This window comes from Coenobita brevimanus, chromosome 8, assembly GCF_032717465.1.
Source record: "Coenobita brevimanus isolate Jiangsu-jjx chromosome 8, ASM3271746v2, whole genome shotgun sequence".
NCBI lineage: Eukaryota > Metazoa > Arthropoda > Malacostraca > Decapoda > Coenobitidae > Coenobita > Coenobita brevimanus.
This window is the reverse complement of record NC_136961.1, coordinates 46,166,722-46,191,547: the sequence shown is the minus strand read 5'-3', so window position 1 is coordinate 46,191,547 and position 24,826 is coordinate 46,166,722. Positions and strand designations below refer to the sequence as shown.

At 40.1% G+C, this 24,826-nt stretch overlaps 1 protein-coding gene across 1 annotated transcript in view; it reads left to right on the top strand.

Annotated features, from left to right (window-relative positions):
• The window catches only part of LOC145407882 (chloride channel protein 2-like), a 59,026-nt gene that overhangs the window by 13,266 nt on the left and 20,934 nt on the right, over positions 1-24,826 (top strand). The window contains exons 3-12 of the mRNA XM_080278749.1: positions 930-1,103; positions 1,578-1,706; positions 8,710-8,843; positions 9,451-9,607; positions 9,774-9,899; positions 12,575-12,659; positions 14,806-14,907; positions 16,392-16,494; positions 21,555-21,686; positions 23,072-23,234. Of these exons, the coding sequence (XP_080134875.1) occupies positions 930-1,103; positions 1,578-1,706; positions 8,710-8,843; positions 9,451-9,607; positions 9,774-9,899; positions 12,575-12,659; positions 14,806-14,907; positions 16,392-16,494; positions 21,555-21,686; positions 23,072-23,234 (1,305 nt within the window). The remainder of the gene's footprint in view (positions 1-929; positions 1,104-1,577; positions 1,707-8,709; positions 8,844-9,450; positions 9,608-9,773; positions 9,900-12,574; positions 12,660-14,805; positions 14,908-16,391; positions 16,495-21,554; positions 21,687-23,071; positions 23,235-24,826) is intronic.

The window sequence follows — 24,826 nt, the reverse complement described above, 5'->3', positions numbered from 1 at the left end:
ATCGATAAGGAAGAGGTGCTAGGGAACTCAACTAAGTCCAGTCGAAGCACCTTAACCCACTAGTCCTACAGGCGCCCATTTATTTGTGTAATAGTTATCACCCAACGTAGTACATGTAGTTTGGTGGTTCATAGGAGCATCTTCACTTGTCATTCGGTGTAGAATCACCAGCAAAGAACACTGCATCGAGTGAGTGGATGGTGACCGCATCCACGTACAATATTCACCAGTATGATTTAGTTAGTAAAATGGAAAACATATGTAGAATCACCAGGAAGTAGCACTACATCAAGTGAGTGAATGGTTGGCGCCCCCACCTACCATAGTCACCAGTTTGCCCCCCCCCCTTTCCTGGTCCTGAATCCGCCCCAGTGAATCATGACTCAGTAAAATGGTCAGAAAGCAAATGTTGTAGAATCACCATCAAGTAGCACTACATCGAGTGAGCGGATGGTTAATGAGATGCCCAGAAAATAAATCCTTGCTAGTACTGTATATTAGTTTTTTGGCATCTCCACACCAGACCAGAGAAAGCGATTGTATCCTTTAAATCAGACCTAAGTCGGGAGTGAATCAGGAAGAGAGAGAGAGAGAGAGAGAGGAGGTGTGTGTGTGTGTGTGTGTGTGTGTGTGTGTGTGTGTGTGTGTGTGTGTGTGTGTCGTCAAGGTTTTCATCAGCTCTTGGTATAACAGCAAAGTTGAGAAAAATACATGGTTGGTGATGATGATGATGAAGTGTTGCCTCTCTCACCTGATGGGATCCACACCTGTTAAATCATCACCACCACCACCCTCATCATCATATCATCATCATCACCACCACCCTCATCATCACCATCATCATCACCCTATACCCATTTTCCTAAACCTCACTCTTTTATAATGTGGCCAAAGAAATATTAACCTGCCACCTCTCTCCTCTTGGCCAGGGTTGCGTCCATACCGGGGGCGTGTGGCCGGGAAGTGCCTCGGGGTGCTGGGTGCCGTATGGAGGGCCACCTTTGCGAGGGTGGGCGAGGACTGGGTGTTCCTGGCCGTGCTGGGTGTCGTGATGGCCATTATTTCCTTCATCATGGACTACGGTATCGATATGTGTAATAAAGGTGAGTTGATGGATTTATTGGTGTGTGTGTGTGTGTGTGTGTGTGTGTGTGTGTGTGTGTGTGTGTGTGTGTGTGTGAGTGTGAGAGAGAGAGAGAGAGAGAGAGAGAGAGAGAGATGCTGTGCACGAGTACGTAATTTCTCTAACTTACTTTCTGTTCCATAATTTACCCATTTATCAATACTTTCCTTTTTATTTTTTCTTTACCAGGTCACTTAATATAAGTAAGCATGCAAACATAACCATCAATAAACGTTTAAAATTATACGCCTATTTCCCAGACTATGAATAAACGTTTAAAATTATGCACCTACATCCCTAACCATGAATAAACGTTTAAAGTTATGCACCTATTTCCTTAACCATGAATAAACGTTTAAAATTATATACCAATTTCCCAGTTAAACGTCTAAAATTATATACCTGTTTCCCGACCCATGAATAAACGTTTAAAATTATGTACCTATTTCCCCAGCTCGCCTGTGGTTGTACAGAGACCTTGCCAGCCACACAGCCCTTCAGTACCTCGCGTGGGTCTCGCTCCCTGTCTGCCTCATCCTATTCTCCGCTGGTTTCGTTCACATCCTCGCCCCACAGGCTGTCGGTAAGTAGCTCTGCCCTCACGAAGACAGGTGGAATAGGGCCGTATATTTCTGGATGTTTCGCTAGGCTTCGTTCTGCGTCGTAAACATTGCGGGGTTTTTGTCATTTTGTATAGGTGACTTTACACTCCCTCTCCCGTCTTTCTTTCCTTCATTCTTTCCACTTCCTTCTGCTTATGGGTGACTCTACACTGAATGACAAGCCGAATGGTTTCCTGTACACCAGGGAACCATTTACTACACTGGGTGGTAACCGTATAACCAAATTATGGCGCCTGGTGGTTTAGTGGATAGTGACGGCGCCCCAGGCGCTTTCAACCTGTGCAGGTTTATATCTAAGGGGTGGTTGGGGTTTATTGCTCACGTAATGTAATTCAGGGATGAGTGAGGCTGGTCACTGTCATCTTAAATGTCAGAGATCAACTTGCCTAGCCCCGGGCTATTACGCCCCTCATGGGGCAACATGGATGATGGATGGATGGATGGATATAGCTTCCTCTCTCTCTCTCTCTCTCTCTCTCCCTCCCTCTCCCTCTCCCTCTCTCTCACTCTCTCTCTCTCTTATAGCACTCCCCGTAACTACCATCATATTCTTTGGTGATTTACTCTTACCACTCAGTATTTGAGATGAAGAGAGCATTTTTAGACCAAGTTAAAGTGAAAAAGGTATAATTAGCTTGTAAAATTCTGTAATTAGTCTGTCTTCACCTGAGGGAACTGGACCACAGCCAGCACCGAATCAGTGTTACGCGAAAATCGATGAGACTTTTAGTTATGAAGTTGAAATGAGTCTTCGTAATTGCCTTTCCACAGCACTTCTTTGTGACTAGCATCATATTCTAGTGCTAATTCAAGTGAGCGCTGAGATGGGAAAATGGCGGTTTTAGGCCAAGTTAGAGTACAAGGGGTATAGTTAAATCGACCCTCACATCTGTTCACTCGACCATCAACCCAGCTGAAAGGGGCTAGGGATCTTTGTTTTTTTTTTTTTTTTTTTTAGGTCATTAAACGGGCTGTTCCTTCCATCTGTACCGGTATAGAAGAATTTAGCCCACGTATTCCTCAGATCTCTCACTAGGTCGCCTTTGTGTCTACGCCTCTCGCCCGTCACTTGTTTGGGATGCGCTAAAGTGTAAACAAATTTCTGTCGCTCGCTTGACCTTCATTCCGCGCCATTTTTACCTGCGGCGAGGCCAACAGGTCGGTAAGTGGTGCACCTAGAGACTTTTTTTTTTTTTCTTCAAGGAAAGTTCGAATATCTGCTCTTGAAGTGCTCTGAGCTACTTTCTTATGAAAAACAAAGTTGCTCAGCTTGAAATTTTTAGTACATTTACCATGTCAGATATTGCAGCAGCTGACTAGTAGGAAATTTTCAATTTCGGCTGGCTGCAGTAGTGTCGCCGCAGGTCTGTGAGGATAGTAGCTTCTTACGTTTATTTTTCACCCTACACCTAATTTTTAAGCACTGTCTCGTATTGTTTAAATTTCTAGTATTGTGTTAATAAAATTTGGGCATCATAATTTTCACATAGTATGGTCAAAGAAGTGGATTATCCAAAGAAAGACAGGAAACGCAGGTCCCACTCTTTCCCGCCAAATTTAAATCTGCGGTCCTTGCTCCTGAAGACGATGTGGCAGTGACAGCATCGTAAAAGCTGAGAATATTTTTAGTTTTAGAGTTCAGTCTTCCTTTGACTTCATATATCTTGCTGACGGCAGGTGATAGAATGCAAGACCCTTATTTTTGTATGTACATTCTCTGTTGCTATCCTGGGTATTTTATTATTATTATTATTATTATTATTATTATTATTATTTCGCCAGCTTCTCTGATTTAACTTTGAGTGACCGAGGGTTAATTGTGTGTGTGTGTGTGTGTGTGTGTGTGTGTGTGTGTGTGTGTGTGTGTGTGTGTGTGAGAGAGAGAGAGAGAGAGAGAGAGGCCACCCATCTTCTTACACTCTCCCCTTACAGGTTCCGGCATACCTGAGATTATAGCGCTTCTCAAAGGTGTGGAGAGGTCTACACACACACACACACACACACACACACACACACAATTAAAGATGCATTTAAGGTCTCATTCATATTTGCATAATTTCTACAACCATCTTATTGAATTCTTGAAGAAGTTATGTGTACTCCTAGAGACTTAACAGGAAAAACTCTACGGTATTTCCACTCCTCATATCACTAACTTTAATATTTGCTTATTATACTTGGTCATTATATCGTATTTTTTCTCGTTTTTCGTAAATAATGATGTTTGTATATTGGCAGATTTTTTCGTTTTTGTGTATCTGATGCTGTTGTAAATTTATCGTGTACATTGTGTTTTATTTATATATTTTCCACACACGTACACACACACACACACACACACACACACACACACACACACACACACACACACACACACACACACACACAGGTCAAGGGTATGGAGTGTGTTCCTAGACTGTCCCCTTCTTTGCTGATGTGATGCCCAGTGTGCCCAAGGTGCCACTCCCGCCCGCCTAGCAAAGAGACCCGAAATAAACAGAAATGCGGTGTTTTTTTTCGCTTGTGTGGGCGTGTTTGTTGACATTTTGGGTCTTGTAGTATTCCCTGGGTTTAAAATTAGCAGTAGAAATAGGCGAAATTAAGTGTACTATGCCAATGAAAATGATCATCAGAATTATGTGTTTCAGTGGCAGCAAGCAGTCCACAATGGCGGAAGTTGTCCCGTCTCTGTTTATTGTAGGGTCTCTGTGGCTGGGTGGGGGTTGGGTGGGGTCCCTCCTTCCCCCACCCTTACCCCCCACCCACAGTCATCCCAGTCTCTGTGTGGTGTGGGGTGTGGAGGAGGCCCCAGTCAACCCCCCACCACCCCTGCCTCACCCCGGGGCCTCGTGGATGTGTCGTGGAAGTCAGCGGTGGCGTTAATAATGGAAATGTGACGTTATAGAGCAGCCTTGTTATGAGAAAAAAAGATGTAAATCGTTGAGGCTCGTACATCGTCAGTTTTATAGCCTTGAACCTCTTCCTGTGATATTTATTTCTGCATAAGGCTTGTCAGCTTTTTTCATACTCCTGTGTGTGGTTTGTTAAAATTCTCAGGTGGTTTGTTTACATAATTATCAGCATGAATAATATGGTGCAGTCATGCTAAATAATCCGCTAGGTAAGAAGTACATTATAGCCTCCTTTGCCACTACCACTACAAGCCAGGAGGCAGTGACCACTTGCCGGAGTCCTGCCACGCTTTCAAAACTAATTAGTATTTTACAACACCTTGCCATTTTATTGACGAAACAGCCTATTGACAACGAAACACCTAACTTCATTTAGCATCCAGGAAGAACTAAGTCATGTTTCTACACATGCAAATTAAAACCGGAGTCTGCTAAAACTCGTCCTTCGGTCGAAGAACGCCATCAATAGTTTCTTTGAAATCCTAGAATATTTCGTAAAGGTATTGAGGAATATAATGAGTGACTGTTCGATTCGTTTGATTGCATTCTAACTCCATAAATTTTCATGACAGAGGAACATTTGGGGTTACGTTTGTTTTATGTGAAGACGCTTTGTAAATCAACTTTGAAGTTGTTTTTCCCAAGATGGTTTCTTGTATTTGACGCCACTTTGTAAATAAACTTTGATGTTCATTTTTCCGAGATGATGTGATTGTTTTGCGCGGCACAGAGTCCCTTGGGCACACTGGCAGGCTCAGGCAAGTGGGGAGGGAGTTTGCGAGGGGAGAGAGGTAGGCGGCGGGTGGAAAGTTAGGAAGAGGAGAGAGAAAAAGATAATGGGGGGGGGGCGTTTTCCATCCCGTTTCAGATCTCAGGGTTAAATAGACCCGCTGGCTTCCCGACACATCCACACATTCATACCCTCACTGCCATCAAAGAGTGCACAGATACCCTCACTGCCATCAAAGAGTGCACAGTAACCACGTATCAGATTGGCCATACGTCACTAGTTCGCATCCAGCAGTTTCCTCTCAAAATTGGGATCATACGAACAAACGTACGATCAGTTCTGTGTCGTAACTAGGAAAAATTGGGACATGGGAGTGGGTAGTGTGTGAGCGACCGAAATATGCATAAATTCGTGTATTCCTGAGGTACACTCTTTGGTGGTGTCCCGAGTTATTTTTTTTCCCCTCCTTTACCATTTTGTTAGCCCTTGTGTTCCATGATTGTGTGTCCCTCTTTATAAGAACATTCGTGTTTGCAGTGTTATTCAGGACTAGTATTTTCTCTTGGTTGTAACTGTTATTTAGATGTTTTAAATGTACTGGTACATAATGTTTGCAGGTTACGTATATTCTTTTGTAGTTGTTATTTTGTATCATTTATTTTCTTTGGGTCAGTATTATTACGTGCACATTTTACTTATATCTTAAGCTTACGAAACTTAAAATTATTGTGACTTCTGGAAAATAAAATGTAGGCGTGTGACGTAAATCCGTAACTTTGCAGCATCAGAGTTGTGCTAATTGTTGCTGTGTTGATTATTTTGGCGGGAATCTTGGCAGCTCTTTCATACCCAACCCCAGCCCTGCCCTCCTCCCTTCTAAGTGTACAGTAAGGAACAAAAATTCGCCTCGTATCCCACTGCTTCTACTTTATATTTACACCGTGTCTGTCATTTTCCTCCCTGACGCATCAGAATAATCGGGGGTGGCCAGAGAAACGTGTCAGGCCTCTCTTGATTTGGGAATATTAGCTAGCAAAAGTGAGAAGTGAAATATTAGAACAGAAAAGACGAAAGAAGTGACATACAGTGGGCAGAAGAACAGACCAAGCCTCTCTCAGCTGAAGAATATGAGCCAGCAAAGGAAAGTAAGAAGTAGAAAAGGCGAAATAATATTAAGGTAGACAGTACCAAGCGTCTCTGAGCTTAGGAATATTAGCCATTGAGGGAAACTGAGAAGTAGAAGAGGTGAAAACATTAGGGCAAAGAAACATAAGCCTCTCTCGTCAAAGGAATATTAGCCAGTAGAGGAAAATGAGAAGCAGAAGAGGTGGAATGTTAAGAAGCGAAACAGTTGAATTATGGCGTTTGGCAGTAGATAGATTTGGATTATAGATAGAAACAGGAGGGCAAAGAAACATAACAAGCCTCGCTCAACAACGGAATATATGCCAGCAGAGGAAAATGAGAAGCAGGGGAGGTGGATTAAACGAAATTTTGTCCCCAACTGTACCCTGCCTGCCCCTGACCCTGTATCTCGAGTCTGTTCGTGTGCCAGAATCTGAGTTTGCATTGTTTGATTTCACACTCCTTTCTCGTATGTCGTTTTTGTTCGTTTGTTCGTTTTGCTAATTCGTTTGCTGTGTTGAGTCATTTCTCTGGTTTTCGTATTGTTTGCCGGTTTACTTCGATTGCTTTTTCTCTTTTAATTTTTGTTCGTTTTATTTTGTCTTTTCGTTTGTTCGGTTTTCATATCAACAATTGAGAATATTTAGTACTCTTGGAGACACTAATATCAGTCCACTTACATATGATAAATTGATAGTAAATAATTACGATCGAAACTCATGCGATCTTTGGAGCCCATCACTGTTTTCAGAATATTTTGTATGAGTCATATTCGTTCGACCAAAAAGTGGATCGATGTTCTTGTCATCAACTGTACAGCCGCATCTTGAACTTTTGCTCACATGACCCTTGATTATTTTTTTTTTTTTTTTATTTTTTTTTTTTTTTGCTCCTTTGATTATTCTTACCGTTTTTTATCATTTCTTAATTCCTTTCCCATTCTTTGTTATCATTTCAGTATTCCATTCCCTATTCTTTATCAGAAGCCTTTTTCCCCATTTCCATTTTCTTCATCATTTTCGTTTTCACTTCGTCTCTTCTTTCGCATCCAGTCTCCCTCTTTTTTTTTTTTTTTTTTTTTCACTTTGTATGGGTTCATTTTTCATCCTCATTTTTTAAACCGTATTCAGGTAAATCTTTTGTCTTCATCTTTTTTTCCTTTCCTCTCCTTTCACATGCTCTCTCATACTCCTTTTCTCAATTATCATTTTCTTTCTCATGTAGGCTATTATTTATTGTCTTTATTTTTTCGTCTTTCATCAACATTTTATAAGCATCATTTTCAAATTTAACTTTCTTCGCTGTCTTTTCTTCTCTCGTCTCATTCCTGACAGTTTCTATCTTCATTTTCTCTTTTATTCGCCTTTATTATCATCATTTTCATTTTCTTTTCTCTCTTGAGCTCCCCAGTTGGAGTATTCTTGTCGCATAAGGCTTCCTAACACCTTCCTAAGCGATTTATTTTTGCATATCATACCATGCCATCCACTTCTGTGTTATTTTAATAATTCTACTATCACCATACTCATAAATAAGGGTACAGAAGTATATTAACCAACCTAATTCATAATCCATCCCAACTCTCCTAATTCCTCTCATACTACTGTCCAAGTCACCTGAACTTAATCAACACCTGAACCTTCTTAAATTTACCCAGCACTCTAAATCCTACCAATCTGCTAATCCTGACCATCTTTTCTAATACTATTCAACTCAACTAATCCATTTCCCATTGCTCCCATCCAATTCTTCTCCTAATCCTAATTCATCTCTCACTGCCCCCAACATGTAATCCTCATGTTAATCCTATCCAGCTCCTAATCCATCTCTTAATCTTATCAGAATTTTCTAATCTTACCTAACCTTTGATCCTTGCCCCAGTGCTTTTGTCTCCTGATCTGTCTCTTAATCATATCCACCTTTCCAAATCCTACCCAGCTCCCCAAACCCTTTTCTGATCCTATTAAGTCTTCTAATCCTTTTATATAAACTTTGTAATCCATACTATCTTGTCTGAATTGTGTCCAACTTTCTTAATCCTACCCAGCTTGTTTAATCCGTTTCTCTTCCTGCAAATCTCCTTTTCTTAAGCCTCTAACCCTTCCAGTCCCTACTAACTTTTCGAATTCTAACCAACTCTCCTTATGCTAAAACTCTTACAGTAATTCATGTGTTGTTAATTCTGTTACTCTCCAGGTTCCGGAATACCCGAGATGAAGACCATTTTGCGTGGGGTTGTGTTGAAGGAGTACCTCACTTTCAAGACACTTATAGCGAAGGTTATTGGTCTTACAGCAACACTGGGATCAGGCCTACCCCTTGGCAAGGAAGTGAGTACTGTATTTAGAGTTGCATAAGTGTATGTGTGTGTTTTGTATACCTAGCAATGTTCTTTCAGGTTTGTGTTAGGTTTATCCCTGTCTACTTTTATTATTTATCATTATTTATACAGTGTGTGTGTGTGTGTGTGTGTGTGTGTGTGTGTGTGAGAGAGAGGGAGGGGGGAGTAGGGTTATTTTTTATAACTTACCATCTAAAACACAGGTAGACAGATTGTGGAGTAATGTACTGTATTGCATCTTTTTTTATCACTGGTGTCTTATTACCTGTGTAGTGAGATGTAAGGTATGTGAAACTGACTTATGCTTACTACACGTATGTTGCTAATGTTGTTGGAGGAAACTGATTTAAACCACGACTAGATTGAATTTGTGGGCGAAATCTTTACAGTAACCTTTCCACCCTTAACACTTGAATATTCAGGGGCAGTTTTCACCTGGTCGACTTCCCCTACACTACCCCACCATCCCAACCTGTTCCACTGATTCCTTTCTCCCTCCCCCATCCCATTTTTTTTCCTCTCTCCCTCTCACCCCTACCACCCTTTACATAGGACACTTGTATCAGAGACCAACAAAACTCTTCTTCCCTTTTCAGGGTCCCTTTGTACATATAGCCAGTATCGTAGCCACACTGTTATCCAAGGCTGTCACGTCCTTCAAGGGTATCTATGAAAATGAATCCCGTAATTCCGAGATGTTGGCTGCAGCGTGTGCAGTGGGTGTTGCCTGTTCCTTCGCTGCCCCTATAGGAGGTTAGTCTAGAAATATTCACACACAGTAGATGTATGTTACACAGATAAGACAGAAATAGACCTAAATGCTTTTCTTGAAATGAGATGCAGGTTCAAAAAGCTTCATACTTTCTTAGGTCTAAATATTATAGTCTCACACAAGATGATGCCCAGATCCTCCCAACAGGTGTGCTCTTCAGTATAGAAGTAACGAGTGTCTACTTTGCGGTGCGGAACTATTGGAGGGGCTTCTTTGCTGCCGTTTGTGGCGCCATGATGTTCAGGCTCCTTGCTGTTTGGTTTAATGATGAGGGTAAGTATCTACAGTATATCATTTTGTGTGTGTGTGTGTGTGAAAGCTCAGGTATTTTTACCATATTACTCAGCCTTTTTTTTTTTTTTTAAGGATTGAGTCAGGCTCATACTGTCTCACCTTCTGTTTCTGTTTTGTCATAAATTTCTCGTTTCTTTTCATTATATTCGTATGTTAAAAACTCTGTGGTGTTATACTGAGTACAGAGTCTGTGGGTTAAGAAATTCTTGACAGTGAAGAATCATTTAGGGTGATGGATGAATGAGAACTGAGGCTGGTGTCAAGAACTAAAACCAGTATTCTCATCAGCTTGGGCAGTTTTCTTGCACCCCTTCCTTACTGGTTTATTTCCATGTGCTGCATATTAATATTCCCTTATTTGTTACTTGCTGAATCTGAATAATCTAACGTAAGATGGAACAGTAAGGTATAATATTCAAGATAATCACGAAAAAAAGAAATGCTAAAAATCATTGTAAACCCACCAGAATGCAATCCCAGGAGAGTTCATGAGTTGTAGGAGGCATTCTAATACTGTACATTCATGTTTTGTTTGTTTGTTTGTTTGTTTTTTTGCATCATTCAGTTTATTGTTCTCTTGCATATGGCCATGTGGAGAGGATGGAGGGTGAAAGACTGACGAAGAGAGTGTATGTGAGTGAGGTGGAGGGGGGGAGAGGGAGGGGGAGGCCGAGGATGAGAGGGAGGGTTGGGGTGAAGAGGTATATGAGAGAGGGGGGTGTGAGTTGGGAGCAGGGCAGTGAAATGGCGGAGGACAGGGCGACGTGGAGGCAATTTGTTTGGGGCCACCTCGAACGGGATTGAGGCGTCTGGCAATAGATAGATAGATAGATCTTTATTTAATTGACAATAATTGCATAAATAACATACAAGAATTAATTTGAGTACCAGATGCAGAAATAGCCAAGTATAGGAGGAAGTGCTGCTAGGGAGCCTCCTTAATCAGCAAGAATGATATTTCCCATCAACCACACAACATACACAGTTATTCAGCAGTAGTTTTGAGAAAATTAGAGGCAGGTTTGCTACAGAACTGTTTTTCAAAGTTATTATTTAATGATGTTGTTATATATCTGAACAAATTTATTTTTCTCTTTTGTGAACTTGAATACAAACAAACACAGTTATTGCAGCCCTTCGACTTTCACATTCGGTGCTCGTCCCACAGACACCCTTTCCCTATTTGTAATTTGCCAGCATGGGGAAGGGTTACTTCTTGCTGTCACTCTCTGTCTGAGAAGATGATCTAGTTATGTAGTGGACTTAGTACACAGTAGACTGACACAGATACAGATACAGACTTTTTGATTTATCTGTTCAGTAGTGTACAAAATAATACTCTGAGCTCTTGTTTTGTTGCTCCCTCCTCCTTCCAGCCACGCTGACTCCTCTCTTCTTGACTTCCTTTAAATTCAGCATTCCATTTGACCCTCAGGAGCTGGGTGTCTTCGCCCTTATTGGGTAAGATGGGGTGCAACTGGGGTGAGAAGTCAGCCCCTTTCGAAGTATATGCTAGACCTGAAGTATTTTGCCTCTTTGTAGCCAGAATCCTTAATCATGTCTGGCATACTTAACTACAATGTGTTATGGAAGGTTTAAGGAAATATTTTTTACCATATAGTATGTGAAGTAATCTAGTTTAATTCTATAGCAGACTTCACTTGTGGTAGACTTCTCCAAACTATGGTGTGTGATTATTGTGTTTGATAGTTTTTGTGTAGCTTTTCCCTTATAATATCACCACCATCCTTACTCCCACTTGCTGAATGCTCACTTACAGAATGCTCCTTTTTTTTTTTCTTTCTTTTTTTTTTCTTTTTTTTTCCAAGTGTATCTTATTTCTGGGATGTAATGATATGTCAACAGGACTGCTAAAGTTTGGACTGAAAAAGAAGCCACTTGAAACTCAGCATATTACAACACAGGATTCAGTGCTTCTTATTTTTCTAATGCTTATAGAAAATTACATTAATACTCTTTAGAGTTGCATTAATTATGTCTATAGCTGTGTGTGTTGTAGGCATTGATATGGTGGTACTCTAACAGGACATTGCAGTTTTAATGCATTTGCATTACCATAAAGATTCATAATGCAGTGTAACCTAAGTGCACATGCTGTGTGGTCTGCTATAGCATCCTCATTGCTCTCATTTTTTTTTTTTTTTTTTTTTTTTCTGCAGTTTGATTATTAACCCTCTCAGTACAGTGATGTCTTTTGTATTTTATTCTTATAAAGTCTGTACGATTTTTTTCGGCTGAGGAGAGACTTTTCAAGTTGGAGGAATTAGATATTGCTTTCTTTAAATCTTGCAGCATGAGAGGTCTTTCCATAGCTGATTAAAATTGTGTGCAGGTGGCAAGAGTAAATTAAAGATGTCATGATACTGAAGGAGTTGAGTGCTGGCTGTTTTGTGTTTTTCTCTTCCTTTGCCTCATACTGTTGAGGTTCTCCACACCAGGTACATGATGAGACAAGAAAATGATGCACAGATTAATGTCTTTTTTCAGAATGGCTTGACATATCTTATCTTTTATTTATGCTGTAACTATCCCACCCCCCCTCATCAGCAGCTACCATATCATGAGAACGACCTAATGGCAGATTTTAGATTTTGTCTTCCTTGTAATAACAGTGGCGCGCTTTCGTTCCCCAGAGACCTTGACTGCCCTCTTCAAGACTAACTTCAAGGTCGGGTACCCGTTTGACCCACAGGAGCTGTTCGTCTTCGCTCTCATTGGGTAAGGTCAGGAGGTGTCATGTTTACTCCTGTGCTCTCGTCTGGTGTTGGATAGGTCATCTTTTGGAGTCGCATACCATTTAAACAGTGGTAGGATAAAAGGCAGGAATGAGAGGAGTAGAAATGGTTTATCTTAGAGGAGCAAGTGGAGTTGCACTGAAAGAGAGACAGTCAAATGAGGAAGTGAATGAGTATTTTGGTACTGATGTGGGTGTGATGGAAATTTTTAGAAGTACAAGTACCCAGACATGGCTGCTGCTGAGGTGGAGGATGAGATGGAAAAAAGCTGTGTATGAGAGTGGTGCAAACTGAGGGAGGCAGCCTGATGGCAGGCGGGATGATGTGGAGGCGACTTGTTTGTAGCCATCCCCTGTAGGATTAAGGTGTCAGTCTATGGATGTAAATAAATAAGAATATTGAGTACCAGTAATGAACTACATCAAGATATTAAAGATGATTTCTTACTTAGGAATACAGTACAGTAATAAGCCAGGATTGAATGCAGAAACACAGAACTTGTCAAATGCTTTGTTTCATTTGAATTCAGTTTCAGATTTTTCCCTAGTGTCCCCTACTTCATCCTTGAGTATGATCATTATCTTCATCCAGGAGACCATCACTGTCATAGGCATTTTGTACTGGTATGTCAAGGAAATTTCCCTTTTCTGTGAATAGTGGTGGCAGAGGGATGATCTTCTGTTGGACACAAGTATTTACTGATATTTAATATTCATTGGTGTATGGGCAGTATAACTTTACACGCATTTCCACATATTTGCACACGATTAAGTTCCTCAGTAATCTATACTGATACTCATTCACAAGCATTACCACTTAGACTGAACACATTTCCACATGAACTTTCTCCTTGCTGTCCAAACGCATTCCTCACCTGTTCCTCTACACCAGATATATCAGTAGGTATGGTAGATTGCTTCTTCAGTGACAGAAGTTAGTGTTCCGTGTGTATGGTATTTGAATTGGTTGCCTTTCATGACCTGTAAAACACAGCTGGAACATGTATAGCAAAGGGGATTGCTGTAACATGGTTTTGTATTCATTCACTGTTTTTTTAGGCTGTTGTGATATTATTGCTATGCTGTGTTTGTTTAATTTATACCAAGTGGAGAAACTTTGTGCATAACTTAGTGACTTTATACCAAGGGAAATTTATAGTGTTTCCTTGTGGCAGGTGTTATCTCCTTAACATGAGCATGTGTTTACAGTGCATGATTTTTGATGTGTTTTGACTAGATGATGATGATGATTTTATTTGCTTTACATATCTTCTGTTTCAGCTCATAATTTATTATTTTGTACCATAAATTTGTCATATACAGTATTACTTTAAAATTTATATATATTTTTGGTTAATTTTAGCAAAAAAAGTTAGAAGAAGCATTGTAATACACCATTGCCATGGTATAAGTAACAAGAAAGTTAATACTCAGGCACACACACACACACACACACATATATATATGTATATATATATATATAATACAGGTGTACAAATATTCCCATGCATATACAAGGAGACTGTGAGAGGACTTCAGCACTGACACTAAGTTGTCAGACACAAGATTTTAAAATGCAAAAATTAAGAGAACATGAGGAATCTTTCCCTTATAACCCATTTACACCCTTTTAACAACGCTTTGCCAGCACTGTATAAAACTGTGTTAATATGTTTAATAATAATAGCAAGTATTAGAATGTGTAGGAAACTTAGGAAGAGAATTATGTGGCATACATTCTCAAATCCATCATTTTACTTTGCAGCACTTGAACAAATACTATATATATATATATACATCAGCAAAGTTTATGCTTATTAATTTCTCGTGCTTGTACAACTATATCTGTTATTACACAAGATTATGATAATATTATTCAGATTGCCTTTGTGATTTTCAGTTTAGAGAATAGGAATGAGTTATGCCGAGGGAAATATGGGTAGGGTCTTTATGAGTTTGTTGGTAAATATTCTTTGTTTTCTGGATCCAGACCTCTTTCCATCTTCAGGCAGGAAAAAGGGTCATACTGCTGCTGCTGCTGCTGCTGGTGATGATGATGATGATGATGATGATTATGATTTGAATTAGACTATCCTTCAGACCAAGTGCACTGATCTTATCTTCTTGCAGGGTGATGTGTGGCTTTCTGGGCGCATTCTTTGTGTGGGTCCATCGTCGGTATGTCATATTCATGAGGAGAAACAAGAAGATGAAAGCTTTCCTTCAGAAGAGGTACCTGTGCAGCATATTAGGCACATTCCACTGTAAACTGAATGTAGAAAACATTTTTCTGTAGTGTATTGGGTAGATAATTATGATTCCATTGTAAACTGAACATAAGAAATCATATTGTGTTAACAGTGCTGCTGAGTCAAAGTTACAATTGTGTACCTAAGGAGTATACTGTATTCATAATTCTTGTATCATAGTCAGCTGTGGTAAGGCCTGTTTTGTGTTGTACGGTAATAAGATTCAGTCACTCAGACAGTTTTAGGTCTAGATATGAAGGAAATATAATTTAAAATATATTAAAGGAACAAATTGATACTATATTTAAAGAAGTACAGTTTTGGAAGTGAAGTGTTATTGATCAATTACATTCCATTGATTGTGCTTTTGATGTACAGTATGTAGAATAAACAGAGATAACATTATAAATTATTCTGCACTTGGAGCATACACTATCACCAGTTAATTTTTCAGTTTTCAGGTATATTTAAAATTTTACATGAGTTTTCAAGATAACTTTGTAGCTTTTCATTAGTGTGTTATTTGTGCACAAATTGAATACTTCATTATAAGCTTAGAAATGTACCTCCATGTTGATCCATAAATGTGATGGTTGCTTAGATGTTGACTTAGCTTGTGGCTGTTACTTCCCTTCTCCCTACCCCATATTTGTTGCCCAATCTGTAAACCTCTAACCCCTTGATTCCAGTCATCTGTTTTTTCTTTTATTCTTGCTTACCTTCAGATGATTTTAGTCAGAAAATCAGGTTGTGGAAGGGTTATTGGAGACTTTCATACTCTGTCAGTACAAATGGTTTCCTTAGTGTTAACAAAATCATCTGGAGACAGCAAGAATCAAACAGAAAAGTATGTTGTCAGATTGAAGAGTTACCCTTTCACTTTGATTATGCTTTTTTTTTAATTTTGTTGTTCTCAGATTATTTTATTTAGCTTAGGAGAGCCTCCTGGTCTTGAAGGGCATAATGAAGGCTCTTCCTAACCCTTGTGTGGAGAAGGATGCCGTCATGTAGTGACAGTGACTTAACCAGGGGGCTCCACTGCCCAGTTATATTAATAAAATAATCTGAGCAAGAAAACTAAACTAAAACAGGTATTACCCGGTTTACAGATTCAAAGGAATAAAATCATCTAAAGATTGCAAGAATTTAATGTAATTAAAATGAGTCATTGTGTTGAAAGGGTTCATTTGTTACAAAAAACTTGCTCTGAGGGGCAAGTCTTGGAGAATTCTTTGACCATGTCTGTGGAATTAGTATGGAAAATCTTTAATGTTTTTAAATATTCAAAAAATAAAATGTTTCATATAATGCTGACTAAGTAAGCATGTGAATTTGCACAGATTATTTGCTTTAGCCGGCGCTAAGTATAAGACACTGACCACAGGTGTTTATTATCTCATCCATATGATGTGTCTCCCTTGCATGATCCCTGGTCATATGTGTCCCTCCCATTCTCTACCCTGACAGCCGCCTGTTGTACCCTCTCTTCGTCACCATCTTGTATGGATCCCTCTCCTTCCCCCTCGGCCTTGGACAGTTTTGGGCCACAGACCTAAACAACCACCAACAAGTGAGTTATTGGTTCACATATAAAGAGGGATTAAAGATTACACTAAAAGTCCTTTCATTCGGCAGCTGGTCTTATGGTATTTCCAATCTTTTTGCGGTTTTCATAAATAGTCCCATTATGAAAGTTCTCTGCTCTTCCAGCACATATGCTGAGCTGATCAGCCAATTTCTCATTGCTGACGCTAGATATAGCGCTTTTTGTAATAATTTCCATCCATCCATCCTCTGATCCTACGTTTCCCCATGAGAAGCGTAGAAGCCGGGACTAGATAAGTTGGTCCTGACATTTAAGATGAGAGTGACCAGCCTCATTCATCACTGAGTGGCATTACATGAGCAATAAACCCCAACCACCCCTTGGATACAAACCATTACCAGCTTAATCCAACTGGAGCGCTGTAATTACCCACTAAACCACCAGGCGCCAAAATTTGGTTATATGGTTACCACCCAGCGTAGTGAATCGTTTCCTGGTGTACAGGAAACCATTTGGCTTGCCATTCAGTGTAGGGTCACCCACTGGTGGAAGGAAGATGAAAGAATGAAGGAAAGAAAGACGAAGTGGGAGTGTAAAGTCACTCGTAGGCAGAAGGACGAGGAAAGAATGAAGGAAAGAAAGACAGAAGAGGATGGAAGGAAAGAAGAATGGAGGAGAGGAAAGGTCAGACACCCGAGAGCAGCACTATATTGAGTGAGTGGATTACCACCAATAAATATTAGATTTTCTTTGATATCTAGCACGTTTTGAAGTCCAGTTTAGTGCGAAAGTTTGAATTGTTCATCTGCAGCTTAGCGCATTTTAAAGTTGAGCTTAGCACTTTCTGCTCGCCAACACTGCATGCGCTGTTGGCCATCATGACTCGTGAGTGTCTGGCTTTGTGAGCGGGACCTTTCGAAAGTTTGGAAACCTTGTCGTGCGTGTGTATGGTTATCCTCTCATTTCTGTGTTGCGCCATGGCCTCTATTAGTGGAAAGCCTACAGTTGTTGTGAAAAAATGCACCCACAAGAAGCTGATAATCACCAAAAAGACTGAATTATTGAAAAAATTGGAGGCGGGTATTTCTAGGAAGGATAATGGAAGATTTTGGTGTGTGCTCTTCCACTATATACGACCTTAAGAAACAGAAGGCCAGTTTAGTGCATAAGGTTGACCAATAATACTTGCTATACACTGTGATTGCATTGGAGTGACCGACCATGATTGCTAGAAACTTTTTGGCAAGTTTTCATGGTCGTTCTGCAGCTTCTGCTCATTTGACACCTGCTTGGTCCTGAAGATGCTGAATGAGAGGACTTTTACTTTATAAGTAATTTATAAGTTGTTTCAAACTATGATAATCAATTTGTGGAAGGGAAATACCAAATGTAATGAAAGGACTCAGAATTAATTCATTGATTTATGTGTTATGGTTTCCTCAGAAACAACTTCAGGAAGCCATAACAGGCAAAAACATTGTATAAATCTTGGGTCATTTCACTGCATTTGGCAGTTCACCTTTAAGCTGTTAGAGTCCACGTGGCTTCTTCAATAATCAACCTCTGCTGGATTATGATAATAAATATGAAGTGGCTGGTGTGCCACCTTCAGCAGACTATTCAATAGTTGTGTTATATTGTTGAAGGTTATGTCTCCAAAATTAATGCTTCTGCTTTTAACACTACCACCTCTCTGTACACATGAGAGTGAAAGCTTTTTAAATGCTGCAGGTGTAAGACTAGCACTTTGACAGCTTCTGTCTTACATAGCTGTTGTTCTTAGAATCATAGAAGACAGATTCAACTCCAGATAATGAATAACAAAAGGCAGTGGTGACTGTAGTTGTTGCTGAATTAGATAAGTACTGTACTGTATTTTGCATTTAGCGATAATGCTGTACACTAGTGTAGCCCAGAACTAACTTTCTGGATATTTACTGAAAAGATCTGGTTTAGGAATAACAAATTTAATGAAATTCCATTAGTTAGTTCAAATTCCATTTGGTACCAAATCTGTATCACAATTACTTGTGTATAGCTATAAGCTAATGATCATTATATTGCAAAGATTACTGGAATTATCAAACATTGCTCAGAGTTATTCCTTAGCTCCATACTAATGGTACTTAAAACATACTGAACAATCACCACCTCTTGTCTTGGTGTAATGAACACTCACCAGCCCACACTGTTGTATATCATCATCTCCAGACGTGCTTAGCAGATAAATTCAGTCCCTTTCTGCTTATACCCTATCATTCGACTATGGCTTCTATGCTTGTGTCTCTGTCAGGCATCCTTTATCTTTTTTCCCTCTATCCGTGTCTCTCCATCAGTCTTCATCTTTGTTTGTCACTGTGTTGGTCTTCCCCTCCCTTTGGTTGTCTGTCAGTTTTCCTTTGTCTTTTCTGATGCTACTCTGCCGTGCTTCTTCTGAGTCACCTGGGAAGAGGTGAACTCAGCCATCTGTGTTTTATCTGTCAGCCGATTCGCATATCCTGTGTTGGTGACGCTCTTCCTGCTCACTGTTCAGTTTCCTCCTCTCCTGGGCCAGTTTATCTCCGCTCATCAGTCTTCCCATCATCAGGTAGGTATATGGGCCCCCCTTAGCGCTGCCTGCAATTCACAACCTGAGCTGGGCCCTGATTCACAAACAAACTTGGGATTGATTCCATGTCATAACTACAATTTGAGTGCCGGAGACCAATGATGTCACATGATGGCACAGATATAACCAGGGAGTTCTTTTGCTTGGTTATAGAAACATCCCTCAACACGCTCCCCGTCCCCTGAAATAAGGATGATGGACTGCTGGAGAAGAGCAACTTAGCCTGCGACCTATTGGGTTCGCAATGAGGTGAACCTAGAGCCACAGCAACAACAGTACCTGTAATTTGTTTTCACAGGAAGTCCAAGGAGAGTGCAGAATCTTCCCACATCTCTTGTTCTTATTTAAAAAAAAAAAGTGAGAGAGAGAGAGAGAAAGAGTGAGAAGAGAGATTGCAGACTTTTCTGATGCCTCTAATTCTTCCTGCAAAAGCATATTGATCCAAAGGTTGTATATATTCTAAGTGGCCCAGGATACAGTAATACTCCTTTCTCAGCATTTTTTTTTTTTTTTTTTAATGTGCTTTTTTTTTTTCATCAAATGTTAATGAAGCCTGTGTAAGTACTGTAAATTTTTAAGACACTTAAAAGGATATCAGTGTAATATGCATAATAAATCATGAATGAAAAGGTACTACAGAAGCTTCTATAAAGCTAGCATATGACCCAAGTTATGACAAGGAATCAGTCACAGATATGTTTGAGACTTCCACCTGAGGCACATTTTGTTTCCTCTCTATTTTTCTCCCTCTCATACAGTCTGACCTGGAACATTTTGCTTCCTCTCTCTCTTTTTTTCTCTCTCTCCTCTCTTGGCCCCCAGTCGTCTGCTGTTCCCTCTGCTGTTAACAGTGGGCCTCATGTCACTCACCTTCCCAAGCAGTTTGGGTCAGTTTATTGCTGCTCACCTTACCACTCACCACCAAGTAAGCCATCCAGGACTGCCTTCTTGTAATGCTCCTGCTTGCCTTAAAAGAAGAGAAAGACCTAGTCATACAGGGTGTCCACATAGTCATGGGTGGTTTGCAGAGATTTATGACATGTAAACAGCTTAACATACTGTATTGAGATGCAGAGTTTCTGTATGGACAGTAAATCATAGTTTCTTGCAATTACTCTTTCATGTGGAGGAAAACTGCATGTATCTCAGTATGTGATGTCATCTACATGCAGTAAATTTTTGTAAGGCCAGTAGGATTTTGTAGACACCCCATATATCTGTAGCATGTTTTGTACAGAATGGTATTTTGCATTGCATCATGAATCAGATATTCTGCACTGTTTGCTTTCTGCCTGGCATCTTACAGGCATGCAGTTTAAAATATAATATCCTTGCATGAAGTATATCCACATCCTTCTTAATTCAGCGTGTTATCATTATATGGGCATCACACAGTGTTAGCACTTTTTGGAGTCATTACAGCTATAGGTTACGTAGGTAAATAATAGTCATAATATTGTTTTGAATGGCAGTATTTTTTTTTTTTTTTTTTCAAGAAAATTTATCTTTATACAGAAATACATAATGCATATTGGTAGGCATGTTATAGAGGAATGAACACAGTAGCCTGGAGTTGCATATGCCTTTTACAGGTATCTTTGTTGATATAACTAGTTTTTTATTTTTTTTATTTTTTATTTATTTATTTTTTTACACAGGGGATTTTTATTTCTTTTCTGTTGGCTGCCATTATATGACCGCATGACTAGCGAGTGTGATTATGATGTTTACTGTTGCAGCTTCACATTATATTTATGTATTGTATTTAATTTAACCAGCTGCATGAGATTGTTTTATGCTGAATTCAGCATACAGCATACAGTATGCTTTAATACTGTGATTCATTAGGCTTTTAGAGAGTTTTTCTGGAGTACAGTTTTTTTTTTTTTTTTTTTTTTTAGCTAAAGTGAGACCCTTCATATTAATGGGGTAAATAAGCCATATAGAAAATACTGTATTTCAGATTCACAGGTTTCCAGGGTTGTTTATGTGGGTATGGTTTTTATATAAAGTGTGACACCTGTTCTGTGTAAGTAATGCAGACAGTTGAACATCTGCCTGCACTGCATGTTGCTCATTGTCACATGATCAGCAAGCATGGTTCCAAGGAAAACTGAGCTGAAAACAAGACCAGATTGAGAGTGAGAGATTGAGTCAGAGTGCATATGAGTGAGTTGGCAGATGAGAGGGGGATGGGAGGATACTGAAGATGAGGTGAAAGGACAGGAATGGAGAGGTATTTGGACGTGAATAAGAGTCTTGTGGGATGGAGAGAGAGCTGTGTGATAATGGATGACAGGGATAAGTGGAAGTGATTTATTCAAGGCCACCCACTCTGGAAGTATAGCATCTGGCTGTACATGGATTGGTGGAAGCACACAGTAGATTTATTTTGGAAATATTGCATTATGATGAGTGTTTAGATCTTTCAGTTAGTTACGTAATTGTTTACTGATAATCATCTCTGTGTCCAAAGGTCGTGGAGCTGTTCAGCAATATTACATGGACAAAGGAAGAACACACAGTCCACGAGTTTGAAGTGGTGGAGAACTGGCGCACACCATGGACAAATATTTTTGTCAATCTCCTCTTATATATTGGCTTCACAGTAAGTACGCTATATCCCTGGACTCCCTTGAACATCCCAGGTTGCTGTTAATGGTATATTTGTATTGTAAAGCATCTGATACTGTATTTTACAGTATTCTTGATTCATGGTGGAGATGTTTGGTAATTTGACCTTTTTCATCATCATCATCATCATCAGTCTGAGTCAGTCCACTGCTGGACAAGGCCTCTCCTCTTTCCCATTGTCACCCATTGGCTGTTAGCCATTTCTATACAATCCCTGGAAGTCTCCGAATCTCATCTCTCCATCCTGTTCTTTGCCTGTTTCTTGCTTACTTTATGTCTGAGTAACCACTCACTTACCCTGGTAGTCCATCTGCTTTCCCTTCTACAAAAGACATAACCTACTTACGACTTCTTATGCTCTCTGATTTACAGAGTATGTTTAGCAGTAGCAAAATTATTCAGTGTCCATCTCAGCAGTTACTTCAACAAACAAGGGATGAGGCTATGGCACACCTGTTGTCTGACTTGGCTTGTATCTTTGACTGGGGTAAAAATAATCTTGTTGTTTTTAATGCATCAGAGACTCAGTTCTTACACCTATCAGCCCAACATACACCTATCAGCCCAACAAAATCTTCCACAGATGTACTCACTAATGTTTAATAATATTCAGCTTAATCCTGCATCATCCTTGAATATGCTTGGGGTTTCATTCACTCGGGACTTATCTTGGAAAGATCCTATTACATCTCTTGTAAAATCAGCATCTAAGAGATTAGGTGTGCTAAGCTGTCTCCGTTCCTTCTTTACCCCTGCACAATTGTTGACTCTATACACGGGTTTTATCTGCCCCTTTCTGGAGTACAATTCCCATGTGTGGGTAGGCTCCCCACATACAGCTCTTCTCATTAGTGTGGAGTCAAAGGCTTTTCATCTTATTAACTCTCCTCCCCTTACTGACTCCCTTCAACCTCTGTCTCTTCATTGCACTGTTGTATCTTTATCTCTTTTCTATCGCCACTTCAATGGTCACTGCTCCTCTGAACTGTTTGCTTGCATTCCTCCACCTCTGCAATGGGCACATAGCGCCTGTCTAGCAGCAAACCCTCATCCCTTTTCTGTCCAACTCTCTGATGCAAGAGTTAACCGTTACTCCCAGTCCTTCATTTATGCAACAGGTCAGCTCTGGAACTGTCTCCCTCTGTCTGTATTTCCTGCTAGCTGTGATCTCCAGTCTTTCAAACACAGTGTGTCCAGGCATCTCGAAATGATCGGATCTTGAATTTGGCTCTCGTGTTTTGTTTTTCTCTTGGAGGGAACAATTATTGTGGGCTCGTGGCCTTTGGTTCCTTCTTCCAAGCATTAAAAAAAAAAAAAACGCTACTAGCACACAGTAATATACCTTTATTTTCTGAACAGTTTGGTGGGAGTGTAGTAGCGAGCACCCTTCCTGTCCCCTCTGGCATTTTCATCCCAGTGTTCAAAATTGGGGCAGCTTTGGGAAGGATAGTGGGAGAGGCGATGGCATCAACGTTTCCAACAGGCCTGCGCTATGGTGGACACAACCACATCATTATCCCTGGTAAGTTGTGGAATTCAGCAGGTTCAGTTTGTCAGGAAACGTTGCATACTGTTCAGAGCGATTCATTACTGTGAGACCCCAGAACAAAGCATGTATGTCAGTTATTAATGAACAGATTTAAATGAAACTCCGTTGGCACAAACTTCAGTCTGTGTCAGTCTTGTACTGCATTTGCGAAACTCCCTGACATATGAACTTAAAGAGACATATCACGGTGACGGAAATGAAATGCAGTACAGTCAAGTCTCATTATAGATTTGTTCAATATATGATAAATGAATAGAACGATGAACTAAAAGTTATACTCAGTTTCGCGATAACAATATAGAAATTTACATACAGTAGACCCTAGGTATCCGCGGGGGTTAGGTTCCAGACCCCTGCAGAAGGCAAATCTGGCAGATACTCAAATCATCATCTCAAAATGGCATATTATTTCCACTTAAGCTAAGCACATCCCTGAAAAAGTAAAAACATACCTTAAATTAGTACAAATACATATTAACACTCACCAAAAGACTGTGTGTTCTCATCATAACCTTCGTACAATGATGACGATTGCTGTATGACGATGATGATTGATGTATAGATGACGATGATTGCTGTATGATGATGATGATGATTATAATGCAGTTCCTACACTGCCAATGTGGTGAGGCGACAAGATGTGTGGCTGCACTGTAGGTAAGCTGTGAGTCTAGTCTGACCCTTCTGACAGGACGCCAGAGAACACCTTACGCTCTCTCGTTGACTTAGAAAAATTGCATTTATCCTTTACTTGTTTCTTGGGAGCCAGTTTTCACTTACACAATAAAGTACAGTAGAGTTGTAAACACAAGAAGGGCAATAACAGCGTAACAAACTGATTGGTGTTTACAATAAGACTGGCAGAGTGGCGGGAATGCCCATGGGTGCAATTATGCTAACTGTAGCGACAAAAGAAGTGCCCATTGCGCGCCAATTTCAAATTCTGTTACAGTGTATAGTACAGTATTAAAATAAGTTTGATCTGCAGAAACTTAAATCTGCAGATGCAAATTCCACAGATAAAAAGGGTCTATTGTATATGGTAATTGTGGTGGCTGCATACGATAATCCCATGCATACATGGTGCCTCCTGCACAAGCCAGCAGTCAGACATTTGAGCAAAGATGGCCACCCAGTGTACTTGTAAGGTCATTGAAGCATCATTGTTGTCACCAGATAACTGTGCAAGTGAGTGCAAATAGTACAGCGTGTGATATTGTGTGGAGTGATAACGTTTTTGCATGTGAAATACTGAAATGTGTGACTTGAAAATCATGTCTGGCAAGAATGCTACCCCTAGTGGAACATGTGGTACTACTGAGGTCACCAAAGGCAAGCTTAAAAGGATAAGTTATTCTTCAGTTTTAGGTTAAGTGGCCCTTCACTCCATTCCTATCCCCAGTGAGCCCATGTTATATTGACCTTGTTATACGAAAAATCATTTATGCGATGAGTTTTCACTTGACATAACTCCATTGCATACCGAGGCATGACTGTACTGCTTTCCCACTAGTGTGGAGCTGAGTGGGCATCAGTAGGTCAACTGCGCTGATCCTGTCGTCATG